An 11,804-nucleotide genomic window follows, 5' to 3' on the forward strand; every position below is an offset into this window, starting at 1 on the left:
ATTTTCTACAAATGCTGAATTTACAAGATTTTTTTGTTTGTTTGTTTTGGAAGTTGTATTGCGCTTTATATATTTTGAGTGTTAAACATATATTGGATTATGCAGAGGCTAATTTAGATAATATATGGCTCGACAAAAATCCTTAACAGGTGTAATACTACATTAAAAAAAAATAACCATAAATAAATCGTTTAGGTGAATTAACAACGGGCTCTGATCTATACCAACACACGGGTTAGGTTGTAGATGGAGTTTATACAGCGATTTAGCTTTTTTTTTTAAAGACGCCAACCAATCTTTGCATTACATTTTATTACAACATAATAAATATTTAAAAACACAAGGACACTGAATGGCACTTTTTCGTGTCTTCATCCCGCCCTGGCATTACAGCCTCCTCAAATGCATGCTCTTGTTTTATCATTTTTAGTCCCTTAGGGGGAGTTTTACACACCTGCTTATTATACATGCTAAAATCATTTTCATAATTACCTATTTTCTCTGCATAGCCATTCACAATATAAAGTCTATATATCCCCCTTCCTCATCTAGCATACCTTCAATAATAATAAAAAAAAATAAATAATAATAATAATAATAATAATAATAATAATAATAATAATAATAATAATAATAAAACCCTGAGTTGAATCGCAGGAATGGTTTGATAAGTAATGGCTTTAGGGTCCTTATCTGGCACAGCCACATTTGCCCCTGTGTTGTTTGCAGTGTGTGAGGGGTGATTATAGAGAGCTTCACTCCCACTTCCACACAGTGCATGGAAGAAAAAAAATTCTCAGACATGGACGAGCCTCCACAAAATGGCTCCTCACACACACTGACCACAGCCCGAGCACGGTAAGACCAATATATCCAGCTATATATTTATCTCAAACAAAGGCTAATAATTACTCCTAATTTCGTAGTATGGACATTTAATATATTTAATTTTATTCTAATTCGATTTTATTTTATTCTTTTCCTCATTTAAATTACGCTGGAAAACCCGTCCAGGCCCAGTTCTTTATCGGATGTGGACTTCAGTTAATTATCAAAATGTAATTAGGCTGGAAAATATGAAGAATAAAAAGCAGGTGATTCGATGCCAACTACGACACTGGAATTGTTTTAAAATATCATCATTTTTGATCGAACGAAACTGAGCTTCATGAAACGGCTAAACAAAGCACACACACACACACACACACACACACACACACACACACACACACACACACAAATTTATATTCAACAATATCCTGAACAGCACTGAGCTTCAAATCGACCTTCTGCTGATGATTTGAAACCAACTTTAGATTTACTGTCGAATTTCGAAAGCTGTGTTGGTTGCCTTAATACCATCTACCTTTCTTTCCTTCTTTCTTTATCCATATACGTTTGGAACAGCACAATAGAACTTGGCAGGAAAAAGATGCAAAAACCAGCAGATCAAAAATTATTTTCCGAAGATGATTCATTTTGAGGAAAATTTAAACTTTTTTTTTTTGTTCCAGTTGATTTGAGCAGTGTGTTGCGGACGGGAGATACAGATGTTTTAGACATAAAATCATGAATTATCATCAAGTTATTAAGTAGAATCCATTTTAGGTGCCAGTTTATTTATTTATTCATTCATTTTAACAATTCTCAAGGAAATCAGTTCATTTTAAATCTATGTACGAGTATATCCTATAAGTCTATTTATTTAATTACGCAGTTTTCAATTTAGAATAAAAATCAAACCCTTATACCAGAATGAATTCATTTTGTACATTAAACCATTGAAGTGCTTGACAATGCTTCATTTTTAGTGGCCGGTTTTTGTTGAAAATAAATTATTTTCATAACTATACATGCAAAATTGTAAATTCCTGCAATATTTCTGCAGCTGAAACGGTTGTGAAATTAGCTGGACAGCTTCGCGCATTTAACCCGACAGTTTGTGCAGTGTATATGGAACAATGCGTGAATAATAATATAAAATACCGATGCGCGTTATGAATGATGCGCATTATTAACAAGCACTGCTTTTATTACAACCCTAGTATCCACAGTAAACAAAGCTCATGGATGGTAAAAGCACCACATTATGGTACAGTATGATTATAAATGCATTGTGGCCTATACAACAGGGCGGGTTAAAATTATATTCTGTTGCACCCAAGAAACACTGTTTTGGAGAGATAAGCTCCCTGTCGACTGAGACACTGGTATGGCTCCCTTATCTACACACACCATGACGAGAATATTGATATGATGGAACAAGGTCACGCAAAGGAAAAGAAGACACTTGGTCCAAGTCTAAGCCATATGACAATATTTATGTAACAGATTCAGCTTTAGATGTGCACGGGCCGGAACTGCTTTTGATTCGTTGTTGTTAAAATAACAAATCAAATCCATTTCAAATAAAGTCGATTGTTGAGAATAATTTGCATATAATACACACGCATGTGTGTACCTTTATTACACGCACACACACGTATGTATGCATGCATGCATGCATTTTGTCTAAAATGATTGGTGCATTCAGTTTGTAGGCTAGCAATGCACTAATGCTAGTGCACTACACTATACGCAAGCTGGCCTACATTTGCCCTTATTTAGTGTAAATCCCTGAGCCACATGCAGTGTGTGATGATGTGCATGGGCTGTGCTCTGGAACACACGCTCATCCTCACCACGCTGTCAGATACTGGACTGCTCAGCTCTCAGGGTTTGCAGTCAGGCGCGCGCACAGACGACTGGCGAGACTGAGTGTGCGCAGTGCACGCGCTGCGGTGTTAATTATTTAATTGAGTATTGTTTCGATTGCACTGATCGACAGTGTTCTCTGTTTTGAAGGCGACTGTAAGGGAAGCGACGGGGACCCGCGCAGCCTTTGGATTCTCCGTCAGGATCCCGCTCGTGGCCGCGCTGCTGCTTTGATTGTTGTGCGTCGCAGGATGATGGAGAAAGTGAAAGGTGAGCGCGCGAGCCCGAAGGAGCAGGAGGAGGAGGAGGAGGAGGAGGAGTGCGGCTCACCGGGACGCGGCGCTGCTGGGGGGGAGCGCGAGGCGCGCGGGAAACAGGAAGGCACGACCACCAGCACCACGACAAGCACGACGTCCGAGTCTGCTGAGGGAGCGCGGAAAGGAGCGCACCTCCTCCTCCTCCTTCACGGCGTTGCCAAGGAAACGGCGCACGGCGGCAGCGAGCCAAAACAGGAAGTGGCAGTGATTGAGCTGGCCACGAGAGGCGATATAAAAGGCGCTGAGCGAGAGGCGGACGGCAGACACACGGTGCAGACCACCGAGTTGCGCAGACCACCAGTTCCTCTGCCGCTGCCCCCGAGGGAGCCGCCAAACGAAGTCAAGCGAATGGTGCAGCTGAGCCCGGCCGCCTTCCCCGCTCTGCCCGCCCGCGCCATGCTCTACAGCAACATGGCGCAACCGCTCGCCACTCTCAACAGGTCAGCACCGCGCTTTACTGCTTCCACACGCATGCGCTGCTCAGCACCTCGCCTGCTTAGGTTAGCCTAGAATAATCAGATTTCAGCTTCTTTTTTTTTTTTTGAGGAGTCTGATTTCATTAATTATTTGAGAAATAAAATAGGGGACTAATCTATACCTTTCCTTGTCTCTGGGGTGCTACCTTCAAAAATACATCTTCTGTACCTTTTAAAAGGTATCCTTTGCCTAAGGTGCATGCAGAGATATAGTGCGTGTGCATTTTTATTTATTTGTGTGTGTTTTTTACTTTACTAAAAAACCCTACATTTTAAAGGGTTAGGTGAACAATACACAAGGTATAAAGACACCCTAGTGACAAGGAAAGGATCAGTTTAGAAGCCTACCGTTTCTGTAAGAGTGTGGTTTTTTTTTTTTTTCTTCGCCTCTACCGTTTTCTTCGAGTACCAGTATGGAGAAAACCTTCACATCAGAACCGGTTCCAAGTGGGAACCCTTTTATATATATATATATATATATATATATATATATATATATATATATATAATTTTTCTAAGAATGTAAAAATGCAGTAGCCCAGAATGAGCCCATTAGGTATTTATTATGCCTCTTTCTGCATTTTAACTCCATTTCATTTGAGATAACGAATCATAACGAATCAAACGCATTCACTATTTTAACACTATTGTGTGTTACAGTAACAGAGTCTGATCTCAGTTCACAGCCGTCCATGTTATAACCTGCTCAGGTCTGAATGACATTGCGTAGCATTTTCATTCCAGAAAAAAAGCGGAGGGGCTTAAAAATGTATGAAACGAATAACCCAGTGTATTCAGTGGTTCTTTGGATAGTACTCGAACTAAAATAAGCCCGGAATAAAAACAACGGATTTTAAAAATGGCTCCCAAACCTGAGTGAATGCAGTGATCAGACAGAATGCCATTAAAGCCTATAACTCCACATACGTCACCATAGATGGCGTTCTATAGCAATATTTTGACATTAGTGATCCTTGATATTATTTCATTTACATTACACTTAATGTTAAAGTATATTAAGTTGCATGCGCATAATCGGAAGCATTATTACACTAATAATAATTGTGGTTGACCTCATTTCCGGTGCAGTGGCTTCGCTGGGGACGCGGAGCAGCAGTACGGCATGTACCCCAGCAACCGCCTGAAGCGCAGAGCTGCGCCCTACGAGATCGAGATCAGTGATGGTAGGACTGTTTTAGATCTTTTTAAGTATGGTAAGCCACTCTTCGGCTGTGATTTATTTGCTTTCTCTTCACTTTAATCCATCCCTGCATTTTCCATCCTTCTTTCTCCTGACATCAGACCAGAAAACATCCAAAGCCTCAGCACCACTCGCGTGCAAATTTCTGTTTACATGGTCCATTTACTGCATTTGATAAATAAGCTAAAACTTGACAAAGATAAAATGAACTAGGCTACAGGCAATGTTCTATCCAAATACGGAAACTAATTTCTCTGGGTAAGGGATGTAGAGCCTCTCCACTTACCGGGAAATGAATCAGTAATAGCAAAGTTACTAATAACACAGCATTTATCGCGTTTTACTATTATTCGTTTTATCATGATATAAACAATCAGCCACTGATACACAATGATGAATCTGGGCTTTACATCAATTAATGTGTTTGTAACGATTTCAATAATTTCTCATCCCGGTCATTTTATTTTACATTCCTAATTATTTATCATTATTCTACAATTAAACAAAGCTAGTGTAGCTACTGGATAATCCCAGGCAGACTTTACATCATAAAATCTGACACTATTTACTCACAGGGAAAAAAAAAATTATTATTATTATTATTTTTTTTTTTGGGGGGGGGGGGGGGGGTGTTTAAAAAAAACCCTGATAACACTGTACATTACGGCTCCCTTAACTAAAATTATTTACTGCATTAGTTAACATGTACTTCAGCATTAACTAACCACAAGTTAGCAAAGTAAATTAGGAAAATGTATTAACAAACACTTCTTTAAATCTTATTGAAATTCACCTGCAGTGACTTAATCCATGACGCAAAAATAAATTCACATAAATGAGCAAGATTGAAATTGTTCTAGACGTTCATAAATTACTGAGCTCTGGGCTTCAAGGGGCAACACTGAACATGTCTTTTCAGTCTCACTTTTCAAATATATTTATTAAGGTGTTGGTCGAGATTGCAGGATTAATTTTACTCATTGATAACTTTGTTAATGGTGTATTAATGCTGAAGGTCAGAGTTTCATCATAATGTGTTGAGTAATGTTAGTTAAGGGATTCTTAATGTGAAATGTTGCTGGGGAAAAAAAAAAAAAGCAGCTCACGGTAAATATTAAGCAGTGCCCATATACTGGATTAAAGGTGGCTCTGATCTCTATACATACACACTGTTAATTATATTCTTGAAATAAATCAGTGTATTTAATTCATTCAACCATTCATCAACCAGCAGTGATGCGTGCAGGAGTCAACGAAGTGGGTAATGATAAATTAGCAGTGTTTATACTGTACATGTCCTCAAAAGATTTAATTCAGCACTATATAAGAATTAATTCAAAGCTCGAGATTTCGCTGGCTGCTGATGATAGACACTTCAGAGCTACCAGCCATAAAGATGTAAATGTGAGACAAGGTGTTGAAGTGTGAGCTGAGAGAAGGATGCAGGAGCAGAAATGTATAGAGATTCCAAAAATGTTTGCATGGAAATAAAACTTAACACTCACTCATGTGTAAAATGTGCTGCTGAATGCTTACCTACCTAATATATTGTGGTTTTCAAATAAAACATTCTATCAATGTGCTTGATTAATAATAAGTATCGGAGCTGAGTAGCTTACCATGCGCTCAGTCATCAGTTTATTAACTGCAGTGTGAGACAGAGCTGGTTCTGTTCCAAAAGAGCTGTCTAGGATGAGAAATGAGCTTGAATAATTGAATGTAAAATGCCAGAGATAATAAAAAGGTTAATTAATTCTTTGCTAAATAGGTTGAGATAAAGAGCTTATCTATCATTGAGTGAGGAGAGAAGGGAATCGGCACTAGAGGTGGATTCACAAGCTAAGTCCTGTTAAAGCCGGTCAGTCATTCAGAGATGCTATTAAGAGTTTTCTAGTTTGATATAAATGGTATAAAGTAACATTCAAAAAGAAGCACTTTACAGATCGGGTTTGAGCTGGAGTCACCTGTACGAAAGAGAGTTTAGAGGCAATATCAGGATGATCAGGCATCACCAGTCTTCCTTATATACCATGCTCACTCTCCTCCTCAATTTTCAGGTTCACAGCCAAAGATTGTGCGACGCATCTTTACAAACAGCCGTGAGCGCTGGAGGCAGCAGAATGTGAACGGTGCCTTTGCTGAGCTGCGCAAGCTCATCCCCACTCATCCTCCTGACAAGAAGCTGAGCAAGAACGAGATTTTGCGCCTGGCTATGAAGTACATCAACTTCCTGGCCAAGCTGTTAAATGACCAGGATGATGTGATGGGTGGGGAGGCGGCAACACGGGTGCGGGACGGACGGGACGGGGGACTAGTGAGGGAAGACCTCCTGCAGGACATGTTGAGTCCAAACTCCAGCTGCGGGAGCCTGCTGGATGGAGAAGGAAGCCCAGAGAGCTTCACCGAGGAGCAGGACTCATCAGTGGAGTCCAGAGCATCTGGGCGAGGACTGCACCACTCGGCCATGACTGTGGACACCAGTAACCAACGATGACTGAAAGCTAACGGAGAAAGAGACTTGAGTGAAACAGTGCGGAGTGGATACAGAGCTTCATGGAAGCTGATGGACCTGTGATGTTCACATTGTGTGCAGTCATGACTGTCTTTTCCCCCTTTTCTTTATGTCTTGTGCTCCTCTTCATTTTGGATGCTGCCCCCTATGGGTAAATGCTGGTACGGGGGAATGATCATGGTAGATTTTGGTCCTTGAGATAAGAGAGCATGGATTTGAAACACAGGCCAGATTTTCAGAACGGTACCCTTTCTAGAATTCTGCTCCATCATTTGGTCAGGTACACCTGATATCACTTTTGAGTGATTTTTAAAATGCTGTGTGTGGAAAATCCCATTGAATGTCCCAGGGATTTTATTTCCTTAATATCCATCAGTGTGGGAAATGTTGGACAGTACTATTACTGGTGTTGGCGGTTGATGAGACACTTTTTTGTATAGAACATGGTTATATTATATTCATGTTAATAACTGTACCCACAATAGCAGCTAAACTAATACAGAACAAAAGATGCCATTTTGTAAATGGCATTTAAGTATGACCTTATTTGATAAAACCTACGCAATCATTCTCTCTCTCTCACACACCCACACACACACGCAAGAAAGTTGTGATGGTTAGAGGTACAAGTGTGATGCTCCAAGTGTACATAAATAAACAAAATAATGTTGTACATGTGTATCTAAAGCTGAACCCCACACATCTGTACTGTTCATCTTCATTGTGATTATGGTACAATGAATATCACCACCTTTTCTTTTCTTCTGTCCTTCATATCCCTACCTAAATCATTCTTAAAGAATCCAGTAAGTGTGTTATCACTGTATTTAAATTTTATCCAATTGATCTGCTTTTTCAGCAGACTATTGAGTAACCAGTCTTGGTACCTTTTAATTCTTTTTTTTTTTGTGCATTAAAAAAACAACAACAAAGCTGTTATTTTAATGTGATATTCAGTAGACAGACTTTGTTCTAAGGTGAAGATGAAATCTATCTATAAACATGCAATGTTATATCTGACAGAATTTTATAGAACATGAAATAAAAATGAACAAACAGGTGTGAAGTCTAATACTAATTTTTGTCAGTCACTCAATCACTCCCTTATAAAATAAGATAGTTGTTGTAATTAAGTGCCACTTAGGCCGCGAATCACTTTAGGTTAAATCAGTCATCATGCTCAGAATATATATAAAATCACACAGTACTGTGCAAAAGCCTTAGGCACCCTATTGTTTTTATACGAATATTGTTATAGATCTCTATTTTATGACTTCTACATTATCGAGTCAGTACAAAAATATTTTAGACTCCAAATGTTCGTTTTCCAGCACAAAATTAAATGTTGCAGAAAAAATGTTTGTATCTGAGCAGCATGTTACATAAGAGAGCACTTTTCAGATAAAAAAAAAAAAAATGATGAAGGCTGCTGGGTTTTGCTGCAAAATTAAGAAGCGAGTGTGACAGTCAAAGTGTCCAGAAGAACTGTGGCTGGTCTGTAAGATGCTCAGTAAAACCTACAGCTCATTTCCTTATCAAACTGCACTCATTATATCTGAGACTATTTTTTTTTTTAAGGCAAAGGGTCGTCTCACACCAAATATTGACTTTGTTTCATTTATTATGGCCTACTGCTGTTTATAGAATTTTTTTTTAAATGTTGAAATATTTAATTTAATTATTTTTAAGCCATTTTTGGTCTACAGCATTTCTTTACATGTAGTGAGTGTGTGTGGGTGGGTGGGCGCGCACACAGATCAGCCATAACATTATGACCACTGATCGGTGAAGTGAATAACTTTGATTATCTCATGATAATGGCACCTGTCAAGGGGTGGGATATATTAGGCAGGAAGAGAAAAGTCAGTTCTTGAAGTTGATGTGTTGGAAGCAGGAAAAATGGACAAGCGTAAGGATCTGAGTGACTTTGACAAGGGCCAAATTGTGATGGCTAGATGACGGAGTCTGAGCATCTCCAAAATGTGCATCTCCACATCTTGTAGGGTGTTCCAGGTATACAGTGGTTAGTACCTACCAAAAGTGGTTCAAGGAAGGACAACCAGTGAACCGGAGATTGGGTCATAGGCATCGAAGGCGAGCCCATATAGTCCAATCCCACAGAAAAACTGCTGAAAAACAAAACACACAAAAACCACAGAAAAAAAGCTGCTACCACAAACTGCTGAAAGTTAATGCTGACACATTTCTGTTTTAACCAGCACTGAATTAATGAAATAAAATATTTGGGTTCCTTCATAGCTTTATGATCAAGATTATATTTATAGCTATTGGGAGTTTTATTTGAGTATATCTTTCATATTTTGCAGTAAATTTCATAGATTTATGTTATTTAATAAACAAACATCTGAAATTGTCAAATGTGATGTAAGAAAATTTTTTAATTATGTAAAGAACTGATAATTTAGAAAATAAAATATTATTGTGAATATAATAAAATAAAAATCCACTGCATATACATATGAAAAATGTATTCAAGTATAAAACGTACAACACACACACACACACATATATATATATATATATATATGTGTGTGTGTGTGTGTGTGTGTTATATTATTACGTTATATAAATATAACTGTATGCAGTAAAGCATAAGAACCATATACACTATACTACAAAATTAGCGTAAAACAGACTAAAGACACCATCAGAGTCTCGTGGCAAAGAGACTGAGGGTGCTGATGTGGGAGTGTAGAGACGGAGGTGAGAGCGGGGCATTATTATTTGAGGTGGTGGTCTGGCTTTATGGTTTTAAATTGCTGATAAGCATCAAAGCCAATAACAAAGTCACTGGTGGGCTGACTGGTCTCAAGAGACTGCCTAAAGGGAACGTGAAAAAACGATCCAAGGACAGTTCCCTGCCACATCATTGGGAGTGGGGACACACGTGCGCGCGCGCACACACTGCATTTTCTCCATCTCATAAGTCTCAATTGCTTGTAAAAATGTTTGAGATTTCAATGTTATAACTACAACCCCAAATATCTGTTTCATCTTACAGATGTTCAGCTTATATTTCCCTTTTAACTTTTGCTTTAGGACAAACAAAACATTTACAATTAGCTTCTTTGCTTTTGCACTAGAGCTATAAGACTAATGTAGCTAAAAAGTGAAGGAAGATTAAATGCATATGAAGAAACATTACAAATAATTTACTACTACTACAACAACCCTGATTCAAAAAAAAATTGGGACAAAGTACAAATTGTAAATAAAAACAGAATGCAATGATGTGGAAGTTTCAAAATTCCATATTTTATTCAGAATAGAACATAGATGACATACCAAATGTCTAAACTGAGAAAATGCATCATTTAAAGAGAAAAATTAGGTGATTTTTAAATTTAATGACAACAACACATCTCAAAAAAGTTGGGACAAGGCCATGTTTACCACTGCGAGACATCCCCTTTTCTCTTTACAACAGTCTGTAAACATCTGGGGACTGAGGAGACAAGTTGCTCAAGTTTAGGGATAGGAATGTTAATCCATTCTTGTCTAATGTAGGATTCTAGGTGCCCAACTGTCTTAGGTCTTTTTTGTCGTATCTTCCATTTTATGATGCGCCAAATGTTTTCTATGGGTGAAAGATCTGGACTGCAGGCTGGCCAGTTCAGTACCCGGACCCTTCTTCTACGCAGCCATGATGCTGTAATTGATGCAGTATGTGGTTTGGCATTGTCATGTTGGAAAATGCAAGGTCTTCCCTGAAAGAGACATCGTCTGGATGGGAGCATATGTTGCTCTAGAACCTGGATATACCTTTCAGCATTGATGGTGTTTTTCCAGATGTGTAAGCTGCCCATGCCACACGCACTAATGCAACCCCATACCATCAGAGATGCAGGCTTCTGAACTGAGCGCTGAGAACAACTTGGGTCATCCTTCTCCTCTTTAGTCCGAATGACACGGCGTCCCTGATTTCCATAAAGAACTTCAAATTTTGATTCGTCTGACCACAGAACAGTTTTCCACTTTGCCACAGTCCATTTTAAATGAGCCTTGGCCCAGAGAAGACGTCTGCGCTTCTGGATCATGTTTAGATACGGCTTCTTCTTTGAACTATAGAGTTTTAGCTGCCAACGGCGGATGGCACGGTGAATTTTGTTCACAAATAATGTTCTCTGGAAATATTCCTGAGTCCATTTTGTGATTTCCAATACAGAAGCATGCCTGTATGTGATGTAGTGCCGTCTAAGGGCCCGAAGATCACGGGCACCCAGTATGGTTTTCTGGCTTTGACCCTTACGCACAGATATTCTTCCAGATTCTCTGAATCTTTTGATGATATTATGCACTGTAGATGATGTGTTCAAACTCTTTGCAATTTTACACTGTTGAACTCCTTTCTGATATTGCTCCACTATTTGTCGATGCAGAATTAGGGGGATTGGTGATCCTCTTCCCATCTTTACTTCTGAGAGCCGCTGCCACTCCAAGATGCTCTTTTTATACCCAGTCATGTTAATGACCTATTGCCAATTGACCTAATGAGTTGCAATTTGGTCCTCCAGCTGTTCCTTTTTTGTACCTTTAACTTTTCCAGCCTCTTATTGCCCCTGTCCCAACTTTTTTGAGATGTG

The 11,804-nt window shown here is 38.9% G+C and overlaps 1 protein-coding gene across 1 annotated transcript; it reads left to right on the forward strand.

Moving 5' to 3' along the window:
* The first annotated feature begins 773 nt into the window (after positions 1 to 773).
* On the forward strand, positions 774 to 8,251 carry tal1 (T-cell acute lymphocytic leukemia 1). Its single transcript, XM_060940526.1, has 4 exons — positions 774 to 858; positions 2,845 to 3,451; positions 4,577 to 4,671; positions 6,746 to 8,251. Exons 2-4 carry the CDS (start codon positions 2,946 to 2,948, stop codon positions 7,180 to 7,182), a joined length of 1,038 nt encoding a protein of 345 aa, XP_060796509.1. The 5' UTR covers positions 774 to 858; positions 2,845 to 2,945; the 3' UTR covers positions 7,183 to 8,251.
* The last annotated feature ends 3,553 nt before the right edge of the window (positions 8,252 to 11,804 follow it).

This window comes from Neoarius graeffei, chromosome 15 (genome assembly GCF_027579695.1).
Source record: "Neoarius graeffei isolate fNeoGra1 chromosome 15, fNeoGra1.pri, whole genome shotgun sequence".
Classification (NCBI taxonomy): Eukaryota; Metazoa; Chordata; class Actinopteri; order Siluriformes; family Ariidae; genus Neoarius; species Neoarius graeffei.

What these genes read in the sequence shown, in the direction of transcription:
- tal1 (XM_060940526.1), top strand. Translation starts at nt 2,946, where the DNA reads ATGATGGAGAAAGTGAAAGGTGAGCGCGCGAGCCCGAAGGAGCAGGAG. An exon ending in CCGCTCGCCACTCTCAACAG is followed by an intron (nt 3,452 to 4,576) that starts GTCAGCACCGCG and finishes TTTCCGGTGCAG; the next exon opens with TGGCTTCGCTGGGGACGCGG. An exon ending in CGAGATCGAGATCAGTGATG is followed by an intron (nt 4,672 to 6,745) that starts GTAGGACTGTTT and finishes CTCAATTTTCAG; the next exon opens with GTTCACAGCCAAAGATTGTG.